At 40.6% G+C, this 21,069-nt stretch overlaps 1 protein-coding gene across 3 annotated transcripts in view; it reads right to left on the bottom strand.

Annotated features, from left to right (window-relative positions):
* LOC126081111 (lysine-specific demethylase 2A) overlaps positions 1 to 21,069 on the bottom strand; it is a 120,376-nt gene that overhangs the window by 39,186 nt on the left and 60,121 nt on the right. For all 3 annotated transcript variants that reach the window (XM_049892618.1, XM_049892620.1, XM_049892621.1), the window contains exons 3-6: positions 18,822 to 18,960; positions 17,430 to 17,508; positions 16,795 to 16,841; positions 11,752 to 11,930 (exon numbers count right to left, since the gene is read on the bottom strand). In XM_049892618.1, coding sequence (XP_049748575.1) covers positions 11,752 to 11,930; positions 16,795 to 16,841; positions 17,430 to 17,508; positions 18,822 to 18,960 — 444 coding nt within the window. The remainder of the gene's footprint in view (positions 1 to 11,751; positions 11,931 to 16,794; positions 16,842 to 17,429; positions 17,509 to 18,821; positions 18,961 to 21,069) is intronic.

Genomic DNA, 21,069 nt, shown 5'->3' with positions numbered 1-21,069 from the left:
TGCCTCTTTATTTCCTTATGTCAAACTTAGGTACCATTTTCTCCAAAGAGCTTCCTCTATTCTCCTCCAGTTTAGGTTAGGTGGACAATTCCTATGCACTCCCACAACTGTTGTTCTTGTTGTTAGGTGCCATTGATTTGGTTCCGACTCACAGCAACCCTAAGTACAACACAACAAAACACTGCCCGATCCTGGGCCATCTTGACGATTGTTGAAATGTCTGGGCCCACTGTTGCAGCTACCATGTCAATTCACCTCATTGAGGGTCTTCCTCTTTATTGATGACCCTCTACCCTATCAAGCATGATGTCCTTCTCCAGGGACTGGTCCCTCCTGATAATATGTTCAAAATACATGAGATGAAGTCTTGCCATCCTCGCTTCTAAGGAGCTGTACTTCGAAGTACTTCTTCTGGCTGTACTTCCAAGACAGATTTGTTCGTTTTGGCAATTGATGTTATAGTCAACATTCTTTGCCAACAGCATAATTCAAAGCCATCAATTCTTCTCTGGTCTTCCTTATTCATTGTCCAGTTTTTGCATGCCTATGAGGCAATTAAATACCATGGCCTAGATGCACCTTAGTCCTCAGAGCGACATCTTTGCTTTCGAACACTTTAAGGAGGATTTTTTGCACCAGATCTGCCCAATGCAATACATCATTTGATTCTGTGACTTCTGTTTCCATGCACGTTGACTGTGGATCCAAGTAAAATGAAATCCATGACAACTTCAATATTTTCTCCAGTTATCATTATGTTGCTTATTGGTCCAGTTGTGAGGATTTTTCTCTTCTTTATGGTGAGGTATAATCCATCCTGAGGAGCCCTGGTGGCACAGTAGGTAAGAGCTCAGGCTGCTAACCAAAAGGCTGGCAGTTTGAATCCACCAACCGCTCAGTGGAAACCCTATGGGGCAGTCCTACTCTGTTCTACAGGGTCGCTGTAAGTTAGAATCGACTCGATGGCAATGGTTTTTTTTTTTTTTTTTTCCCTTGTTTAATCCATACTGAAGGCTGTAGTCTTTGATCTTCATCAGTGAGTCCTCTTCATTTTCTGCAAGCAAGGTTGGGTCATCTATCACAGGTTGTCAATGACTCTTCCTCCAATCCTCATGCCATGTTCTTCTTCATATAGTGCAGCTTCTTTGATTATTTGCTCAGCATCGGATTGAGTAAGAATACAACCCTGACACACACCCTTTCTGATTTTAAACCACTCAGTATTCCCTTGTCCTGTTCAAACAACTGCCTCTTGGTCTAAGTACAGATTCCTTGTGAGTACAACTAAGTGTTCTGGAGTTCCAATTCTTTGAAATGTTATCCACAATTTGTTATTCTTCAGAATATTATCCACAATTTATTATGATCCACACAGTCGAATGCCTTTACATAGTCAATAAAACACAGGTATTCTCTGCGTTCATTCATGATCCATCTAACATCAGCAATGATGTTCCTCATTCCATACCCTCCCCTGAATCTGTCTTGAGTTTCTGGCAGTTCCCTGTTGATGCACGGCTACAACCGGTTTTCATTTATCTTGAGCAAAATTTTACTTGTGCATGATATTAATGACATTGTTGGGTGGTTTCTGCATTCTTTTGGATTGCCTTTCTTTGGAATGGGTACGAATATGGATCTCTTCCAGTCAGTTGGCCAGGCAGCTGTCTTCCAAATTTCTTGGCATAGGGAAGTGAGCGTTTCCAGCGTCGCATCCATTTGTTGAAACATCTCAATTGGTATTCCGTCAATTCCTGAAGCCTTGTTTTTCACCAATGCTTTCAGCGTCGCTTGGACTTCTTCCTTCAATACCGTCGGTTCTTGATCAATTTTTTCATCTTTGGCATTAGTGGTTGGTGTGTAAATTTTAATAACAGTCATATTAACTGGTCTTCCTTGTAGGTGTATGGATAATACCCTATCACTGACAGCGTTGTACTTCACAATATGCTGTATTATTTATTCACTTTTGAAGCATTTACCATACCTCCTAAAATGGTTGAACGTCGACCAGTTCTTTTTGGTACGGTGACTGTGTATTCCTTCCATTTTTTTTTTTTGTTGTTGTTGTTGTTGCTTTCTGCGTTGTTCAATATCTTTCCTGTGGAATTCTTCAACACTGCAACTCGAGGCTTAGATTTTTTTTTTTTTTTGCCCCCAGTTCTTTTAGCTTGAAGGATGCCAAGCATGTTCTTCCCTCTTGATTTTCTAAGTCTAGATCTTTGGACATTTCATTATAATACTTCACTTTGTCTTCTCAAGTTGCCCTTTGAAATCTTCTGTTCAGCTCTTTTACTTCATCATTTCTTTCACTTGCTTTAGCTACTCTACATCCAAGAGCAAATTTCAGTCTCTTGTGACATCCATTTTGGTCTTTTCCTTCTTTCCCGTCTTTTTAATGACCTTTAGCGTTCTTCATGTATGATGTCCTTGATGTCATTCCACAACTGGTCTGGTCTTCGGTCATTAGTTTTCAATGCATCAAATCTGTTCTTGAAATGGTCTTTAAATTCAGGTGGGGTATACTCAAGGTTGTACTTTGGCTGTCACAACAACTTGTTTTAATTTTCTTCAGTTTCAACTTTAACAGGAACTGATGGTCTGTTCTGCAGTCAGACTATGGCCTTGTTCTGACTGATGATACTGAGTTTCTCCATCAACTCTTTACACAGATGTAGTTGATTTCATTCCTGTGTATTCCATCTGGTGAGGTCCACATGTATTGTCGCTGTTTATGTTGCTGAAAAAAGGTGTCTCCAATGAATAAGTCATTGGTCTTGCAAAATTATATCATACGATCTCTGCTGTCGTTTCTATCACCAAGGCCATATCTTCCAAGTACTGATCCTTCTTTTTTTTTCAACTTTCCCTTTCCAATCACTAGTAATTATCAATGCATCTTGAGTGCATGTTTGATCAATTTCAGACTGCAGTTGGTAAAAATCTTCAATTTCTTCATCTTTGGCATTAGTGGTTGGTGTGTAAATTTTAATAACAGTCATATTAACTGGTCTTCCTTGTAGGTGTATGGATAATATCCTATCACTGACAGCACTGTACTTCACAATATGCTGTATTATTTATTCGCTTTTGAAGCACTTACCATACTGTAGTTTATATAAACACTTATTTTCTTGTCTTTTTTCCCCACGAGATGCTAAGCGTTTTGAAGACAAGATGATTGTGTTTTCCACTGTCTCTTTAGCACCTAGCAGTGTGCTTAGCATCTGGCAGACACTCAGTGAACTAATAAGCTAACTCTTATGGGGGTGGGGGGGAAGGTGAGGATCATAAGAAATAAGTCAATCTAGATTTGAGAAATACCAATAGGAAATTTTCTATATCTTGATGGTGGTGGTGGTTACATAAGTGAATACATTAGTTATAATACACTGAAGTATACACTTAAAATGGACACACTTTATCGCATTGTCAGTGGTACCTCAATAAAGCTGACTTCTATAAAAGCATTACTGAGATCTATTAGAGAAGGCCTAGATAAACGGAGAGATACACTTTGGGAAAAAAATACCAGTACCATAAGCATGTTACTGCTTATATAGCACGGTCATAAAAAGCCTGCTTGCTTTCAGGAGCTAGCCTTGCCAATAGCTCACTCAATCTTATTGTATGTGTTTAGGAACCTGAAAGATACCAGCGCACTGTGGTTTCTGTCCCCTAGATAATTTTCTATTTCCGACCCTTTCATAAGTTCTGATGCTCGATTTTTATAATTTTACAAAACGATGTAGCATTTTATCATTAAAAGTAAGGGCAAAATGAACAAACTCAGGATGCTACAAAGAAGGCAAGTTGTGAGTCGTCATGTATTTCTAAAATTTAAGAAAGGATAAGTATGATTCAGGTCATTTTTTACTTCTATAGTTATGTTCATTGTACTTTTAAACTGAGATTCAACAAATACATATTTTTCCATAGATTTACTTTTTACTGAATTTGTTACTGTTACAGAGTTCTCGCATTGCCAAAATCAAGACTGAAAATCCAAAGAAAGAAATGGTACAATGAACACCCTCATCTACCCATCATGTTGCTGTTGTCAGGTGCTGCCGAGTGAGTCGATTCTGACTCATAGTGACCCTATGTACCACAGAACGAAATATGGCCCAATCCTGCACAATGCTCACAATTGTTACTATGCTTCAGCCCATTGTTGCAGTCACTGTGTCAATCTATCTTGTTAAGGGTCTTCCTCTTTTCTGTTGACCCTGTACTTTACCAAGCATGATGTCCTTCTCCAGGGACTGATCCTTCCTGACAACATGACCAAAATATGTAAGACGCAGTCTCGCCATCCTTGCTTCTAAGGAGCATTCTGGTTGTAGTTCTTCCAAGACAGATTTGTTTGTTCTTTTGGCAGTTCATGGAATATTCAATATTCTTCGCCAACACCACAATTCAAAGGCATTAATCCAGCTTTTGTAGGCACGAGGTGACTGAAAATACCCTGGCTTGGGTCAGGTGACATCTTTGCTTTTCGACACTTTAAAGTGGTTCTTTGCAGCAGATCTGCTCAAGGCAATGTGGCTTTAATTTCTTGACTCCTGCTTCCATGGGTGTTGACTGTGGATCCACATAAAATGAAATCCTTAAGAACTTCAATCTTTTCTTCGTTTATCACGATGTTCCGTATTGGTCCAGCTGTAGGGATTTTTGTTTTCTTTATGTTGAGGTGTAATCCATACTGAAGGCTGTGGCCTTTGATCTTCATCAGTAAGTGCTTCAAAGTCCTCTTCGCTTTCAGCAACTGCATATCACAGGTTATTAATAATTCTTCCACCAATCCCGATGCCCTGTTCTTCATACAGTCCAGCTTCTTGGATTATACAGGTTGAATAAGTATGGTGAAAGGATACAAACCTGACGCACACCTTTCTCGACTTTAAACCACACACTATCCCCCCGTTCTGTCTGAACAACTGCGTCTTGATCTATGTACAGGTTTCTCATGAGCACAATTAAGTGTTCTGGAATTCCCATTCTTCTCAATATTTTCCATAATTTGTTATGATCCACACAGTCGAATGCCAACTGCACAGTCAATAAAGCACAGGTAAACACATCTTTCTGGTGTTCTGTGGTTCCATGTTCTCTTCGGAATCTGGCCTGAATTTCTGGCAGTTCCCTGTCAATATACTGCTGCAATATACTGCTGCAGCCGAATGACCTTCAGCAAAATTTTGCTTGCGTGTGATATTAATGATATTGTTCGATAATTTTCACATTCAGTTGGATCACCTTTCTTTGGTATAGGCACAAATATGGATCTCTTCTAGTCGGCTGGCCAGGTAGCTATCTTCCAAATTTCTTGGCATAGATGAGTGAGCACTGCCAGCACCTCATCCATTTGTTGAAACATCTCAATTGGTAATTCATTAATTCCTGGAGCCTTGTTTTTTGCCAATGTCTTCAGTGCAGCTTGGACTTCTCCCTTTGGTACCATTGGTTCCTGATCACATCCTACCTCTTGAAATGGCTGAATGTCGACCAATTCTTTTTAATACAACTCTGCATATTCTTTCCATCTTTTTTTTGATGCTTCCTGTGTCGTTAATATTTTCCCCATAGAATCTTTCACCATTGCAACTCAAGGCATGAATTTTTCCTTCAGTTCTTTCAGCTTGAGAAATGCCGAGCGTGTTCTTCCCTTTTTGTTTTCTATCTCCAGCTTTTCGCACGTCACTATAATATTCTACCTTGTGTTTTAGAGCCATCCTTTGAAATCTTCTGTTCAGTTCTTTACTTCATGATTTCCTCCTTTTGCTTTAGCTGCTCGATATTCAAGTGCAAGTTTCAGTTTCTTCTGACATCCATTTTGATCTTTTCTTACTTTTTAATGACCTCTGGCTTTCTTAATGTATGATGTCCTTGCACAAGTCATCTGCTTTTCGACCATTAGCGTTCAACGCATCAAATCTATTCTTGAGATGGTCTCTAAATTCAGGTGGGATATACTCAAGGTCGTATTTTGGCTCTTGTGGACTTGTTCTAATTTTCTTCAGCGTTAACCTGAACTTGTGCAGGAGCAATTAATGGTCTGTTCTACAGTTGGCCCCTAGCCTTGTTCTGACTGATGATATCGAGCTTTTCCATCATCTTTCCACAGATATAGTTGATTTGATTCCTGTGTATGCCATCTGGCGAGGTCCACGTGTACAGTCACCATTTATGCTGTTCAAAAAAAGGCATTTGCAATGAAGAAGTCATAGGTCTTGCAAAATTCAATCATGCGATCTCCAGCATCGTTTATAGCACCAAGGCCATACCCTCCAACTACCGATCCTTGTTCATTTCCAGCTTTCGCATTCCAATCACCAGTAATTATCAATGCACCTTGACTGCATGTACGATTGATTTCAGACTGCAGAAGCTGGTGGCAATCTTCAATTTCTTCATCTTTGGCCTTAGTAGTTGGTGCATAAATTTGAATAATAATTGTATTAACCGGTCTTTCTTGTAGGCGCATGGATATTATCCTATGTCCGACAGCATTGTACTTCAGGACAGATCCTGAAATATTCTTTCTGATGATGAATGCAACGCCATTCCTCTTCAAGTTGTCATTCCAGCATAGTATGCCATATGATTATCCGATTCAAAATGGCCAACACCAGTTCATTTCAGCTCCTCACTAATGCCGAGGATATTGATGTTTATGTGTTCCATTTCATTTTTAAAGACTTCCAATTTTCCCAGATTCATACTTTGTATGTTCCATGTTCCGATTATTAATGGATGCTTGCAGCTGTTTCTTCTCATTTTGAGTCGTGCCACATCAGCAAATGGAAGTACTGAAAGCTTGACTCCATCAACATCATTAAGGTAGACGCTACTTTGAGGAGGCAGCTTTTTCACAGTTATCTTCTGAGTGCCTTCCAACCTGGGGGGCTCATTTTCCAGCACAATATCAGACAATGTTCTGCTGCTATTCGTAAGGTTTTCACTGGCTAATTATTTTCAGAAGTAGACTGCCAGGTCCTTCTTCCTAATCTTAGTCTGGAAGCTCAGCTGAAACCTGTCCTCCAGGGGTGACCCTGCTGGTATCTGAATACCAGTGGCGTAGCTTCCAGCATCACAGCAACATGCAAACCCCCACAGTACGAGAAACTGACAGATACGTGGGGGCCACCCATCATACAGTATATGAAACCTGATTTATGTGCATTTTCATAATTTCACAATCTTTTAAAAAGTTATAACAATAATTGGAATTTTAAATCTGCTGGAAGTCTTCAGATTTCTACTAGAGTATGTCATTAAATAACATGTCTATATATTAATCTGAGTTCATTCCCAATAACATAACCCCCAGTATGTAACATAACCCTCAGTAAGATTTTGCTTGAAAAGATGCATACTTCTCAGGGAAAATTTGTGGCTCAAGGTACAAGAGATTATTCGTTAAGGTTTTTGGTTCCCAAATGAAGTCTTCAGTTTAACCAAGAATCCCTTGTTTCTCTATGAATCATCCAACTCCCCTCGGCTTGGCTACTCACCCAAATACATCAGAGAGCATGTATCCTGCCTGCTACCTCAAATAACGCCAACGTTACTGCCCAGAAGTGGCTGGGAAGTCCTGTCAGGAGATACTGTAACCCTCCTAAGAGTCCAATTCCTACACTGACATCAGGGCTTCAAACTGATTCAGACCGGTTCAGTCATGGCCAAGGTGAAATAGGAACAGATCCGAAGTATCCTAAGTTTTACAATGTGGCAGATTCAGCACAGTACCCAGAACAGGAAAAATTACAGGTCGAAGCCCTGGAAAGGGAGACTCAGAAGAGAGGAGTGACACACATTCACAGTGACATGGTTGGCTGCCATCTTTGAGCAGGCCAGGGCTGCTCTGGACTGTGCTCAAGAGATCTGGTTGCTATGCAATGCGTATGATGCCCTTGTTCTCTAATACAGAGATTAAGTTTCTGGCAAGGCTTCGCCCCGTAATTCTTCCTGTTCAGGCTATTTTTCCGGTTCACTATAATTTCAAAATTCAGGTCTGTTCCAGTGAAGGTCCCTCAGCCATAACTGAACTGGGCAGAACAGGTCTGAAGATCTGACTGGCACTTTCATCAAGACTGAACTCCTATAGGAAAATGTTTCCCTGTCAGAATAGTTTTACTTGCCCATTTGCTTCACCCTTGCCAACAGCAATTCTGCAACTCCTGCATTTGGTGAAGGGATTTATTATAGAGAAACCCAGGCTCTACATCAAGCGGTCACATACCACTTTGAAATATTTCTATTGAACCAAAAAGACAAAACTAGAAAATTACCAGAATATCTTGTTAGATGGAAGAAACTTTTCAATAAGCCTGGGTAGCTTCCTCAAGTCCCTTTAAGGACTAAAAATTACTGGATAGTTTAAGCTGTAATCATTAAAAACAGAAGTGCTACATCACCTGTCTTTTGCCTCTGACTCCCCAAATGGACAATATAAAGACACACCAAAAGGTTGATAACAGTGTCAGCTGGGACAATCACTCCATCTACAGACTGTCTAGAACATTAAAAAGTTGGGCACAAGTATGATATCTGGAATTCTTGTAGAAGATCACACAAGATTCATGAAACTTAAATGGGTTTTCAGTGAAGTTCTGCTTACACTGCTTTGAATTTATAAGGACAGGTAAGTGAATCCTTTAGCTTGCCATTTACTACACAATTTAGACCTGACTAGAGACTTTAGGGAAACCCTAGTGGCATAGTGGTTAAGTGCTACAGCTACTAACCAGAAGGTTGGCAGTTTGAATCTACCAGGCGCGCCTTGGAAACTCTATGGGGCAGTTCTCCTCTGTCCTAAAGGGTCGCTATGAGTCAAAATAGACTCGACAGCAATGGGTAATGGGTAGAGGCTTTAGCAGCACCTGAAGTAGAGCCCCCCAGCATCCACTGTCCTTTATATCAAAGGCTTTTTGGTTCCACTCTAGGGGTTGGCAAATTCATGAAACACCTCACAATCCTACTGCATACTTTGGGTTGCTTACCCAAATAATATGGTCTGTCAAAAAACCTGTTCCAAGTCAAAGCAAAAAAAAAAAAAAAAATTGTAGAACATAGAAAAAGTACTACTCCCCAGAGTAGCAGGGGTTGGGGGCTGCGGACCATGGTTTCAGGAGACATATAGGTCAACTGGCATAACAAAGTTTATTAAGAAAATGTTCGGCAACCCCCTTTGATAAGTGGTATCTGGGGTCTTAAAAGCTAGCAAGTGGCCACCTAAGATGCATCAATTGGTCCCAACCCACCTGGAGCAAAGGAGAATGAAAAACACCAAAGACCTAAGGAAAATATGAGCCCAAGAGACAGAAAGGGTCATATAAACCAGAGGCTCCATCAGCCTGAGACCAGAAGAACCAGATGGTGCCCGGCTGCCACCAGTGACTGACCTGACGGAATATAACAGAGAGTCCCTGATGGAGTGGGAGAAAAGTGGGGTGCAGAACTCAAATTCCAATAAAAAAGACCAGGCTTGATGGTCTGACTGAGACTGGAAGGACCCCACAAGACACAGCCCCCGCACTCTCTATTAGCCCAGAATTAAAACCATTCCTGAAGCCAACTCTTCCGATAAAGATTAGACTGGATTGTAAGACATAAAATGATACTGGTGAAGAGTGTGCTTCTTGGCTGAAGTAGATACATGAGACTAAATGGGCAGTTCCTGTCCTGAGGCAAGATGAGAAGGCAGATGGAGACAGCAGCTGGTTGAATGGACACGGGAAATACAGGGTGGAGAGGAGGAGTGTGCTGTCACATTGTAGGGAGAGCAACTAGGGTCACACAATAAGGTGTGTATAAGCTTTTGTATGAGAAACTGACTTGAATTGTAAACTTTCACTTAAAGCACAATAAAAAAAAGTACTACCTCACCAAAAAAATGACTAATGAAACAAGATTATTCCCCCCTCCCCATTCCCTTTCCCACTTGGTGAAATCAAGCTTGGTTTAATTTAATTTGTGGTTACCTTAGAATATAACTTTAAGGTTTAAACTATAAATCACAGCCCCACACAGATTATCTGAACACATCAGGTCTTTTGTAAGTGGCATGTTCCAGGAAGTCTAACATAGTCACAGCCTACTACAGAAAGTATTCCTCAAGGGTGGGGCACGGGACCGGTTAATTAAGGTCACGGAAATCTTTGTCTTTTACAGCAGATCAGAACCCAGATGGCTGACTTTCAGCAGAATCAAGAGATATTATGGAAATAAATTTATAAGCAATGTTATTGTAATTCTCGTATCCATCTCTTAGTGAATTCCTTATTTTTAAAGTAATTAGTTTAAGTGGACCATGTTTGGTTAACAAGAAAGCTAAATGCTAACCATCTATCTTTGTATGGAAACCCTGGTGACATAGTGGTTAAGTGCTACAGCTGCTAACCAGAATGTCGGCAGTTCGAATCCACCAGGTGCTCCCTGGAAACTCTATGGGGCAGTTCTACTCCGTCCTATAGGGTCGCTATGAGTTGGAATTGACTCAACGGCAACGGGTTTGGTTTTTTTTTTATCTTTTTATACTTTTACATGATCAAACAATGATAATATTAGAAAGAGCTCTAGTCATTTTGAGACCGCTGAATGAGAAATTCTACATTTAGTTGTAGCGTCTCCAGTAACAAGAATCAACAGCAAGAAATTCAGTCTCTTCAGACAGCGAGATACTGAGAATGTTTCCCCCTTCTGTCTGTACACATCAGTGTGTTAGTGATAATAACAGCACAACATATTAGCAGGCAATGATGTTATATGCAACTACCATATTTCAACTTTGAAAGTCAAAGGGTATAATTAGAAAAATTTGAATGGAGCTGGGATAAACCACTGAGATCTTGACTTTAATAAAATGACAAGGCCATTCCATGTTCCACTGTTCCAGGTGTAATACTTGGCTTAAGGTCGTTCTGAGTTAGGAATTGAATGAAGAAAAGGGAAATTATAGGTGCAAATATGACAAGGTATATTCCAAAAGTGAAACCAAGCCCCTTCAAGGAACTTGAATTCCCAGCATCCTGTAGGCACTCACTGCTCTGCCATCAGATGAGTTAAACCAGTATCTGCCTTCAGGAGAGCTAAGGATCAAAACCAAAGTCAACTAACTTTCCCTCAGGATGGGCCGACAATCTATTGCTAGTAGTCATCCACTAACATCCTTCTCAAGCAACCATCTCATAAAATGGTCACTTGGCTCTAAACCGATTTTCGCCCAAGCTTCTTGACAATTGCAAAACTACAGGATAGAAATTTCTTAGGCAAACTTCCTACTGACAGCTCTTATAAGACTGGATTTTGAGAGTCTTCTCCATTACATGCCAAGGCCAAATCAAAAAACTCAAACCCATTGCTGTGGAGTTGATTCCAACTCAAAGCAAGCCTACAGGACAGAGCAGAGCTGTCCCACAGGGTTTCCAAGGAGCCGATGGTGGATTCGAACTGTTGATCTTTTGGTTAGCAGCCGAGCTCTTAACGCCTGCGCCAGCAGAGCACCACGCGAAGGCCAATGCTCCTGAAGTAAGTTATCGCCAGCGAGACTGTGCAAATCAGAATGACTCCTCCCTACACAAAATTAAGTGATTTTGAAAAACGAGGAACCCTCTAAAACTACCAGTTATTCTTGTCAAATTGTTTTACTCATCTTAATCTTAGTGTATACAGAAAGTTATAAATTCTTCCAGTATATAAATAACCTTCTTGGTGACAGTAACCACGTGGAAAAATGATCGGACTAACCGTGGAGGGCCTCTGCACCATGTTCTCCAGCCTGGTGTGGCTAAACTCCAGGCTGATGACATTATAGAGTTTCTCTCGTTCCTCCTCTGGGGTCTCATAGTAGCGTGTCCACTGAGCCATGGTCATTTCAATGCCCTTCTGTGTGTTCACATCCATGACATCCACCATGCGACGGCTCCCTGCCACAAAAGATGCATCGATCATCTCTACTGAGCCGCTAATATCCTTAAATACATTAACAAAGTAAAACACTAGTGGAAGGAAATCAATTATCCTTTCTTACTTAAGGTATTCAGTAGTAGACAAGGACATAGTTCCTACTAGAGACGTATCATCAACAGAAAATCAAATCACAGAGAATGGGAAAGACAACAAATAATATTAATCACTCCCTATGACATGTCTAGCATATGGTCAGGCATGAATTTTATATTCAGTATCTTACCTAATCCTAACAAACCTAAATGCTAAGTACTAATCCTCATCTCATAAAGGAAACAGGTGTTATGTTACTTGCAGGAAAGAAGAGGACATACCCCAGGCAACCCAGCTCGAGTCAATGCTCTTATCCACAAAGCTATACTAGACTGATTTTCAGTCTGTCCATTCTTTTGTGAGAAAGGGCTATTTCTCAAACCTGTCAATAAGTATTTACAATATAAAACCTCCTTTTCATTCATCCTACAAATACTTACTGAATGATAAAGATACCATGATTCTCAATCTGATAAAACTACAACAAAGGGCAGAAAGCCATGGAGGTAGCATAACTCAGTAGAGGGAAAAAACAACAGCTTTGGAATCAGAGACCTAAGTTTAATTCTCAGCTCCAATACTAGCTGGGCAAGTTATTTAACTTATCTGAACCTTAATATCTTCTTCTATAAATTGGGGATAATACCACCTTGTGGCCTGTTGTGAAGATTTAACAAAGCAGAATGCTTAGTACACAGTAAAAAAAAAGTGCTCAATTAAACAACAGTGGAAATATTTTTTTACTAGAATGATCAGAGAAGGTTCTGGGAAAAAAGGGAGAAGAGATATTTGAGTTGGGCCTTGAAGAATAAAGAGATTTAGAATACAACTGCTGGTCTTTAGTCATCTGAAACAAAAAGAGAAGGAAGCCCGATAATCAGACAAGGAACTGGACTACAGGACTGACTGTCTACATGAACCACTGCCTCCTCCACCTTGAGACTAGAAAAACTAGATGGTGCCCAGCTACCATTATTGAATGTTCTGATCAAGAACATAATAGAGGAATCCTGATAAAAAGGGAAAAAATGTGGAACAAAACTTTCATTTCTTATATCAGGCTTACTATACCTACTGAGTCTGGAGGAGTCCCCGAGACTATGGCCTTGAGTTTCTTGTCAAACCTTGATTGAAACTATCCCCTAAAGTCACCTTTAAGCTAAGTTTTAACAGCTTAGACCAAAGAATAAAGATCATCACCTTTGAGTATTGTGTTACTTAAAAAAAAAAAAAAAGTCTGTATAAAGCCAAAGGGTCAACAGGTATTTACAAGCATAGATGACAAGGTTGGGGGGGCAGGGAGATTAAGTAAATGGAAGTGAAACAACTAGAACAGAAATAACTAGAATATTGACCACAATGGGAAGAACGTAACCAATGGCACTGATCATTACGTCTAGACACTGTGGAACGTATGAGTGGGTTTTGCTGTGTATGTTTACATCAAAAATAAAAAAGAGAGAGAGAATTTCGACAGGGAGAATTGCAAGCAGAGGCAACAGCTTAAGAGAAGACATGGAGAGGCAGTATAGCTAAATATTAAAAATATGGTGGTCAAAGGATAAAGAAGGAAAAGCTACCATTGGAACATTAAGACTATTGTTCAACCTGTAAGAAACTAATGAACACCTAGTACATGCCTGCCTTGTTCGCTATACCAAGTAGTATGAGAACCTGGTCCTCCGCCTTCAAAGAGTTTACAGTCTGATTAGAGAAAAGAGGGCAAGAATACGGCCACAGTGAAGTAGGATATGGCAGAATACATATAAAAATATAATGTAAGGCAGTGGACTGAATCTACCCTTTATATTTTAAAATAAGTGAATGCTAAATCAAAACCACAGTGAGAAACTACTTCATACTCATGAGGATGGCCAAAGTAATAAAAAGAAAGTTAAGTGCTGGCAAGGATGTGGGGAAATTGGAACTTTCAATCACTGCTGGTGGGAATGTAAAATGACGCAGCCACTTCGGAAAACTCTGATAGCTCCTCGACAAGTGGAACGTAAGAGTTATCATCTGACCAAGAGATACTATTGCTAAGTGTGTACTCCAAAGACCTGAAAACAGGTGTTCCAACAAGAACTTGTACATCAATGTTCACAGCAGCGTTATTCATAATAACCAAAGGGTAGAAACAACCCAAAAGCCCACCAAAAGATGGATAAACAGGATCATGTTTGTATCACTGCAATGGAGTATTATTTAGCCATAAAAAGGAATGAAGTTCTTATACATGCTATAACATGGATGAACCTTGAAAACATCACGCTAAGTTAAAGAAGCCAGACAGAAAAGGCCACGTACTGTATGACTCCACTTATACGAAATATCCAGAATAGGCAAATCCACAGAGACAGAGAGCAGATTAGTGGCTGCCACAGGCTGGGGGAAACAAGGAACCAGGTTTCTGTATGGAGTGATGAAAAAGTTCTGGAACTAGAAAGTGGTGATAGTTGCACATTATGAATGTACTTTATGACACTGAATTGTTAAAAAAAAAAAAAAAAAGAAAGAAAAGATTCCAGTGATTTTTTTAAGTGAATGCTTTCCTTCAAGAACGCAGAGCTGAGCAAAAGCAATGTTTCACTCTTCTAAAGCTCCTGATATTATCAAGGGTTTAGGTACCAGAACATTCAGATAAAATAATAACTACAGTCATAATGAGAGCTAACACTTATTGAGTACTTACTACATACCAGACAGTTCTAAGAACTTCATTTAAGTAACTTGTCTAAGGTTACACAGCTACTAATTGGTGGCACTGGGGTTTGAACCCAGGCAGAATCCATACTTTCAACCAATATATCCCACTGCATACAATCTACATGACAAAATGGTTTTCTTCTTTTGGGGACATAAACCCACACTGGAAATGAACATTCTACTTCAGGTTTAAAAGAGGAATGGATTAGCAAAAGTACATGTGGTGGTAATGGATTCTGATAATTGCCAATATTTTGTTTGTTACATTTTGACAATCATTAGTTATCTAAGAAACAAACAAAAAATCTAGACTTCAAAAAACCTGGACATACAGTTAGGCATCCGGTAAAATTTGATTAGTGTTAAGTTAAATATAATCATTGCTTTATTTTAAATTGCAGCTGTGACAACTCATCACAGGTCTATTTGGAAAATAAAAGGTTATGAAGGGCTTCCAAAAGATCACTAAGCAGTAAACAGATTATTGAGGAAATGAGAAAATGGTTAAGGAAGTGGGAAAAAAATCAAAAAAATCTGTGATTGAATTAAGTCCTTATATTTGCATAGCTCAGGCATTTGGATACCATAAGTCTATGATGGGTTCTAGGAATCTACATTCTAAACAAGCATCACACGATTCTGCAGCAGGCTGTCTGGGGAACACACTTTGAGAAACCAAACACTGTAACAGTGCCTGACTGACAGAGGAAGGCTGTGGTGGTCATAAACTATAGGTCCAGACTGCCCTGTCCTGGAGGCCTGCTAAGGGAAGAAGTCGTGGACCGGGAAATATTCAAGTCAGTTTGCTGAGGCGCCCAGAGAGAGCTCTGCCTTATGAGCAGTGGGAAAATATTTTAATTACCCCACAGATTACTGAGCACCTACTATACTCTAGGAACTGTGCTAGGGCATTAGGAAATAAATGGCGACAGGCAGATGGCTGGAATCTAACACAGAAACAGTGAGATATTAAAGAAATTTCCTCTACTTGGGCTACCTGTGACTTTCACCTTAGATTAATAGACAAGTCTCCAACTGTCTAGAAAGTGCCCTCGAGTGGCCAAGAGATAGTACTGCAATACTTAATTTCCAAAGCAAAAAGATGGCACTGGAGCTTCAGGGTAGATGATATAAAATATTAAAAGTTTTAATATTAGGAGGAAAGAGTCAGAAAAGTTCCTTTGTCTCAAGTCCTGCTGGAAACATTTCTAAAAGATCTTATTCCACCTTACTGCCTTATCGTGCACAGGAGAGGGACCAGGATCCGGAAACGTCTCAGGGCCGTGATGAAGATCAATGGTCTGTAGAAAATCAAGCTGAACTTTTACTGGCCCCAGAAAGCCTTCTTCTTTAATCGTTGGTTGCCGTCAAGTCGATTCCGACTCACGGTGACCCACATGTGCAGAGTAGAACTGCCACAAGGGGTTTTCAAGGCTGCGACCTTTTAGAAGCAGACCGCTAGGCCTGTCTTCTGAGGAACCTCTGGGTGGGTAGTTGAGTGCTCAACCATTTGCGCCACCCAGGGACCCCCTTCTTTAATTAGGTTGTTCTGATTTGCTTTGCTTTCCTAAATTTTGAATATAATAACATACAAATCAGATTAGGTAAAGACTCAAGTTAACCACTCACTGATTAAGAGAAATTTTAATGTATCCACTTCACAGTTTATATAGTTTCAAGTCTTGGCCAAGTTACCAAATGTAGCACTGGTGAGAATTTCCTGGAAATTTCTCTATTGCCTTTAGGGAAAGGAAGGGAATCACAGATATAATGAAATATCAGTCTTAGCTAAGACACATAATTTTTCACTTTCCTGGGTAGGCTGCCCTGGAAGGCATGCCCCTTCATGGAGAGAGAGTGGGGTATACTGCAATAAAATGGTAGGTAGGAAAGAAATGAAGGTTCAAATGTTCTGAGTCTAATAAGTACTAAAATGAGGCAACTTTTGGAACGTCCTTTGAGAAAATTCTCAGTTGCTCATGAAATAGTAGTTTCTAATCAAGTATATACCGCAATGTTTCCAAGCCTTAAATCTAAGTCACTGCCTCAAAGACATATAGAGGGCAACAGCTGGCTACTTACCCACACACATTTTGACATCATTCACAGTGAAGTCTGGATCTGGCATCCTAGGAGACAAACGCCAGGGAGTATAAACGGGAAGCACAACTTCTCTAGTCAGTCTGAGTTTTTTCTTAAAATATCGAGAACCCCCCTGATCAGACACACTGATCTCCACGTTTTGATTAGAAATATACTTTGAATAAAAGTAACAACACACAACAAAATATTCATAGCGGTAGATTTCAGGAGACGTAAATTGGTTTTCTTTTTAGCTCATCTATATTCTCTCATTTATGTTCCAACTCATAGCAACCCTATAGAACGGAGTAGAACTGCCCCATAGGGTTTCCAAAGCTGTAATCTTTACGGAAGCAGACTGCCACATCTTTCTCCCGGGGAGTGGCTGGTGGATTCAAACTGCCAACCTTTCAGTTAGCAGCTAAGCACTTAGCCACTGCACCACCAGGATGCCTTCCTATAACAAACATGAATCATTTATTTAACAGAAGAAGAAAAAGACACACTTTTTAAACTAAATGGGAAATTATTTACAATCATCTACCGCTTTGGGCTATCAATACTGCCACTGTCTACAGCCCTGAGTATAACACCGTCATTTCCCAACCACGGCCAACCAGGCTGAGAACACTTACTTTATTCCAAGGCCATCAGAATTCTTGAAAATCAGAGGGTCTCTCAAGCCACCCCGCTGGATATATTCTACATTAAAATCTGTCACCATAGGAAAACAATTGTTAGAAAGGCAAGAGGTATAGCTGGAAAAAGGTAAGAGGACCATAAAAAGATCCCTAAGTAATAAAACAGAGATGGTATTGGTGAATCTGAATTACGCTCTGTTAGACAATACGTGCTTGTTACTAAGAAGCACCTCTTACCATACAGGCAGAGTAAGCTGAGAAGCAGGACCTGAGGGGCCAGTTTGCTGGGTCTATATTTCCACAGGAAACGTGGAACTTAACAAGGGGAGGGGTGGGACTATCAGTGAGTCACCTCTGTCTCTTTCTTAGCAGCCAAAATGAACGAATGAATGAATCAGTAAGTAAATAAATTCATTCTGTCCATTACAATGTATACCACAGCACTCTTGTTAGTCTGCCAAGGGGCAAAGCTGCAGGGTTCACACAAGATCCCATTGCAGTTGTGGAGGAGTAAGTCATATATACAAAAAAGCTTTTATTGCATTATTCTTAAATAAACCCAAATTAAGGGTTGGAAGAAGGAAGAAGCATTTAAAAAAAAAAAAACTCCAAAACACCATTGCTACTGTTGTTAGCTGCCACTGAATCAGCCTCTGACTCATGGTGACCCCACGCACAACAGAATGAAATGCTGCCTGGTTCTGTGCCACCCCCGTGATCGGTTGTGGATTGGCCTGCTGTGATTTTGTGACCCATGGAGTTTTCAGTGGCTTACTTCCCAGAAGTAGATGGCCTGGCCTTTCCTCCTAGTCTGTCTTAGTCTAGAAGCTCTGCTGAAACCTGCCCAGCATCACAGCAACACACATGCCTCCGCTGACAGTGGTGGCTGTGCATGGGGTACGCTGGCTGAGAATCAAAACCAGGTGTACTGCATGGAAGGGCAGAATTCCACCACTGACCACCACTGCCTCTCAACACTACTGCTCTACTCTAGTAAAAGAGCAGAACTACGGTTCTAATACAGCAGAGAGTGACTCACTGCGGGAGGGTGGGTATGAGGGGTTGCAAGCATCAACAGGCAATATTTTAGCCGCATACATACTGAGCCTACAGTCCCCAGTGTGTTGTTGCTGTGTGCCATGGAGTCGATTCTGACTTATAGTGATACCACTGGACTGAACAGAACTGCCCCATAGGGTTTTCTAGGCTGTAATCCTTATGGGAGCAGACTGCTAGGTCTTTTCTCCTATGGACCAGCTGGTGGACTCGAACCATCAGCCTTTCAGTTAGTACCAAGCGCTTAACTACTGCGCCACCAGGGCTCCTTCCCAGAGTCTACCCCTTCCCAATCAGGGGGCTACAGGTCTGAACCAAAGTGATACTGACCTTTTCCCTCCATAAAAGTAACAAAATTTGCGTTGTATTTGTTGGTGTGCAGTTTCTCTTCCAAGTCAAAGGTTCTCTTCCCTTCAATCTCATCATCTGAAATGCCGTCATCCTCATAGCGCCGCCTCATGGTGCCACGCTGGGGAGAGAAGAGACATGAGGCTGAAACCACGGGCTTCTGCATGCCTCTCTGAAAGTGCTCGCAGTCCCCTACACGTGTGAAGTGCTACTCCCAGCGTCAGTGGCTGTGTCAAGCATCAATTCTCCTTTTCTTTCTCTCAGCTGAAGATAAGCTGATGTTCTCAGAATTCATAGTCTAACAAAGTTTTCGTGAGCCACTGGGCTCCTTGTGAATTTTACCTGTGCTCTTTGAGCCTAGAGACATAAGTTCACAATAAAAAACACGACCAGATAGGGTCTAGTAAACATTTTATTTCTCTATCATTACCTATCAGAGTGGGGACAAAATTACTTTATGGACAATTCAAGCTGGGATAAAAGTATATATATATACACATATATAATTTTTTTTTTATATAGGGGAAGGCTATAATCCACTAGATCAGTTTTCTAAAACTACTTTCAATATACACCAAAACATTTTTAGTGGGTCAAAACCTCTTTTACCTCAGCTGAAGGAGGAAAGGTGATCTCAACAGCAGCAATCCAAACAGCTGGCCATCAATACTTACCTTTAAAGAAAACATGTCTCTCCAAAGAGATAGACAAGTGGCCAATAAGCACATGAAAAGATGCTCAACATCAGGAGTTGCTGTTGAGTCAATTCTCACTTGTGACAACCCCATGTGTGCAGAGCAGGACTGCTCCACAGGGTTTTCAAGGCCTTTCGAAGCAGATTACCAGGCCTGTCTTCTGAGCTGCGTCTGGATGTGTTTGAACCATCAACCTTTCGGCTAGTAGCTGAAAGCTAGCAGTTGAGTTAGGAGTCCCGATGGCACAATAATTAAATGCTCGGCTGCTAACCAAAAGGTCAATGGTTCAAATCTTCCAGCCCCTCCAAAGGAGAAAAGACCTGATAATCTGCTCCCATAAAGATTTCAGCCTAGGAAACCCTATGGGGCAGTTCTACCCTGTCGCACGGGGTCACTATGAATCCGAATTGACTTGGCATCTAATGACAACAGTAGTTGATTATTTAACCGTTACGGAAACGCCAATCAAAACCACAATGAGCTACTACTTCACACCCACTATCATAAAAAATTCAGATAATTTTAAACATCAGTGAGGGTGTGGAGAAACAGGATCCTTTGGACGTTTCTGGTGGGAATATAAAATGGTTGAGCCCCTTTGGAGAATAAGCTGGCAGTTCCTCAGAAAGTTAAACAGAGCTACACAGCCCAGTAATTCCACTCCTAGGTATACACCCAAAAGAACTGAAAAGGTCTGTCCATAAAAGACCTGTACACAGCTGTTCACAGCAACATTATTCATAGTGCACAAGGCAGAAACAAGCCAAATGTTCATCAACCAATGGATTAACAAAATGTGGTATATCATCTAATGTAATGTTGTTTGGTCATAAAAAGGAATAAAGTACTGCTGCATGCTACAACGTGGAAGAACCCTGAAAACATTACACCGAGTAAAAGAAGCCAAACGCAAAAGGTCACATGGTGTATGATTCCATTATATCAAATATCCAGAATAGGCCAATCCATACAGACAGAAAGCAGATTAGTGGTTTCCAGGAGTCGGGGAGGGAGGGACATGGGGAGTGACTGCTAATGATATGGGCTTCTTTCTGGGGGGATGAAGATATTCTAGAATCAGACAGTGATGATGCTTGCAAAACTCTGTGAATCTACTAAAAACCACTGATTGTACAATGCAAATGGGTGAATTTTACGGTACATGAATTATATCTCAATAAGTTATTACTGGAGCCCTGGTGGCGTAGTGGTTAAGAGCTCCGCTGATAGCCAAAAGGTCCGCAGTTCGAATCTACCAACTGCTCCTAGGAAACTCTATGGGGCAGTTCTGCTTTGTCCTATAGGGTCGCTCTGAGTCGGAATTGACTAGACAGCAACAGGTTTTTCGGGTAAGCTATTGTTTAAGAAAATGTTGCTTATGATACAAATTTACCTTTTAATATATTTTACTTTAGCCAGTATTAAAATTTGCTGAAGTTTCTCGAATACACACCCATGCGGCAACAGGGGGTGGGAACAGTGGATGGTAAGGTGTTATGGGTTGCATTATTTTCACCAAAATATGTGTTATAAAT

This window comes from Elephas maximus, chromosome 7 (genome assembly GCF_024166365.1).
Source record: "Elephas maximus indicus isolate mEleMax1 chromosome 7, mEleMax1 primary haplotype, whole genome shotgun sequence".
NCBI lineage: Eukaryota > Metazoa > Chordata > Mammalia > Proboscidea > Elephantidae > Elephas > Elephas maximus.
The sequence above is the reverse complement of the archived record's forward strand: the minus strand, read 5'-3'. Positions and strand labels throughout refer to the sequence as shown.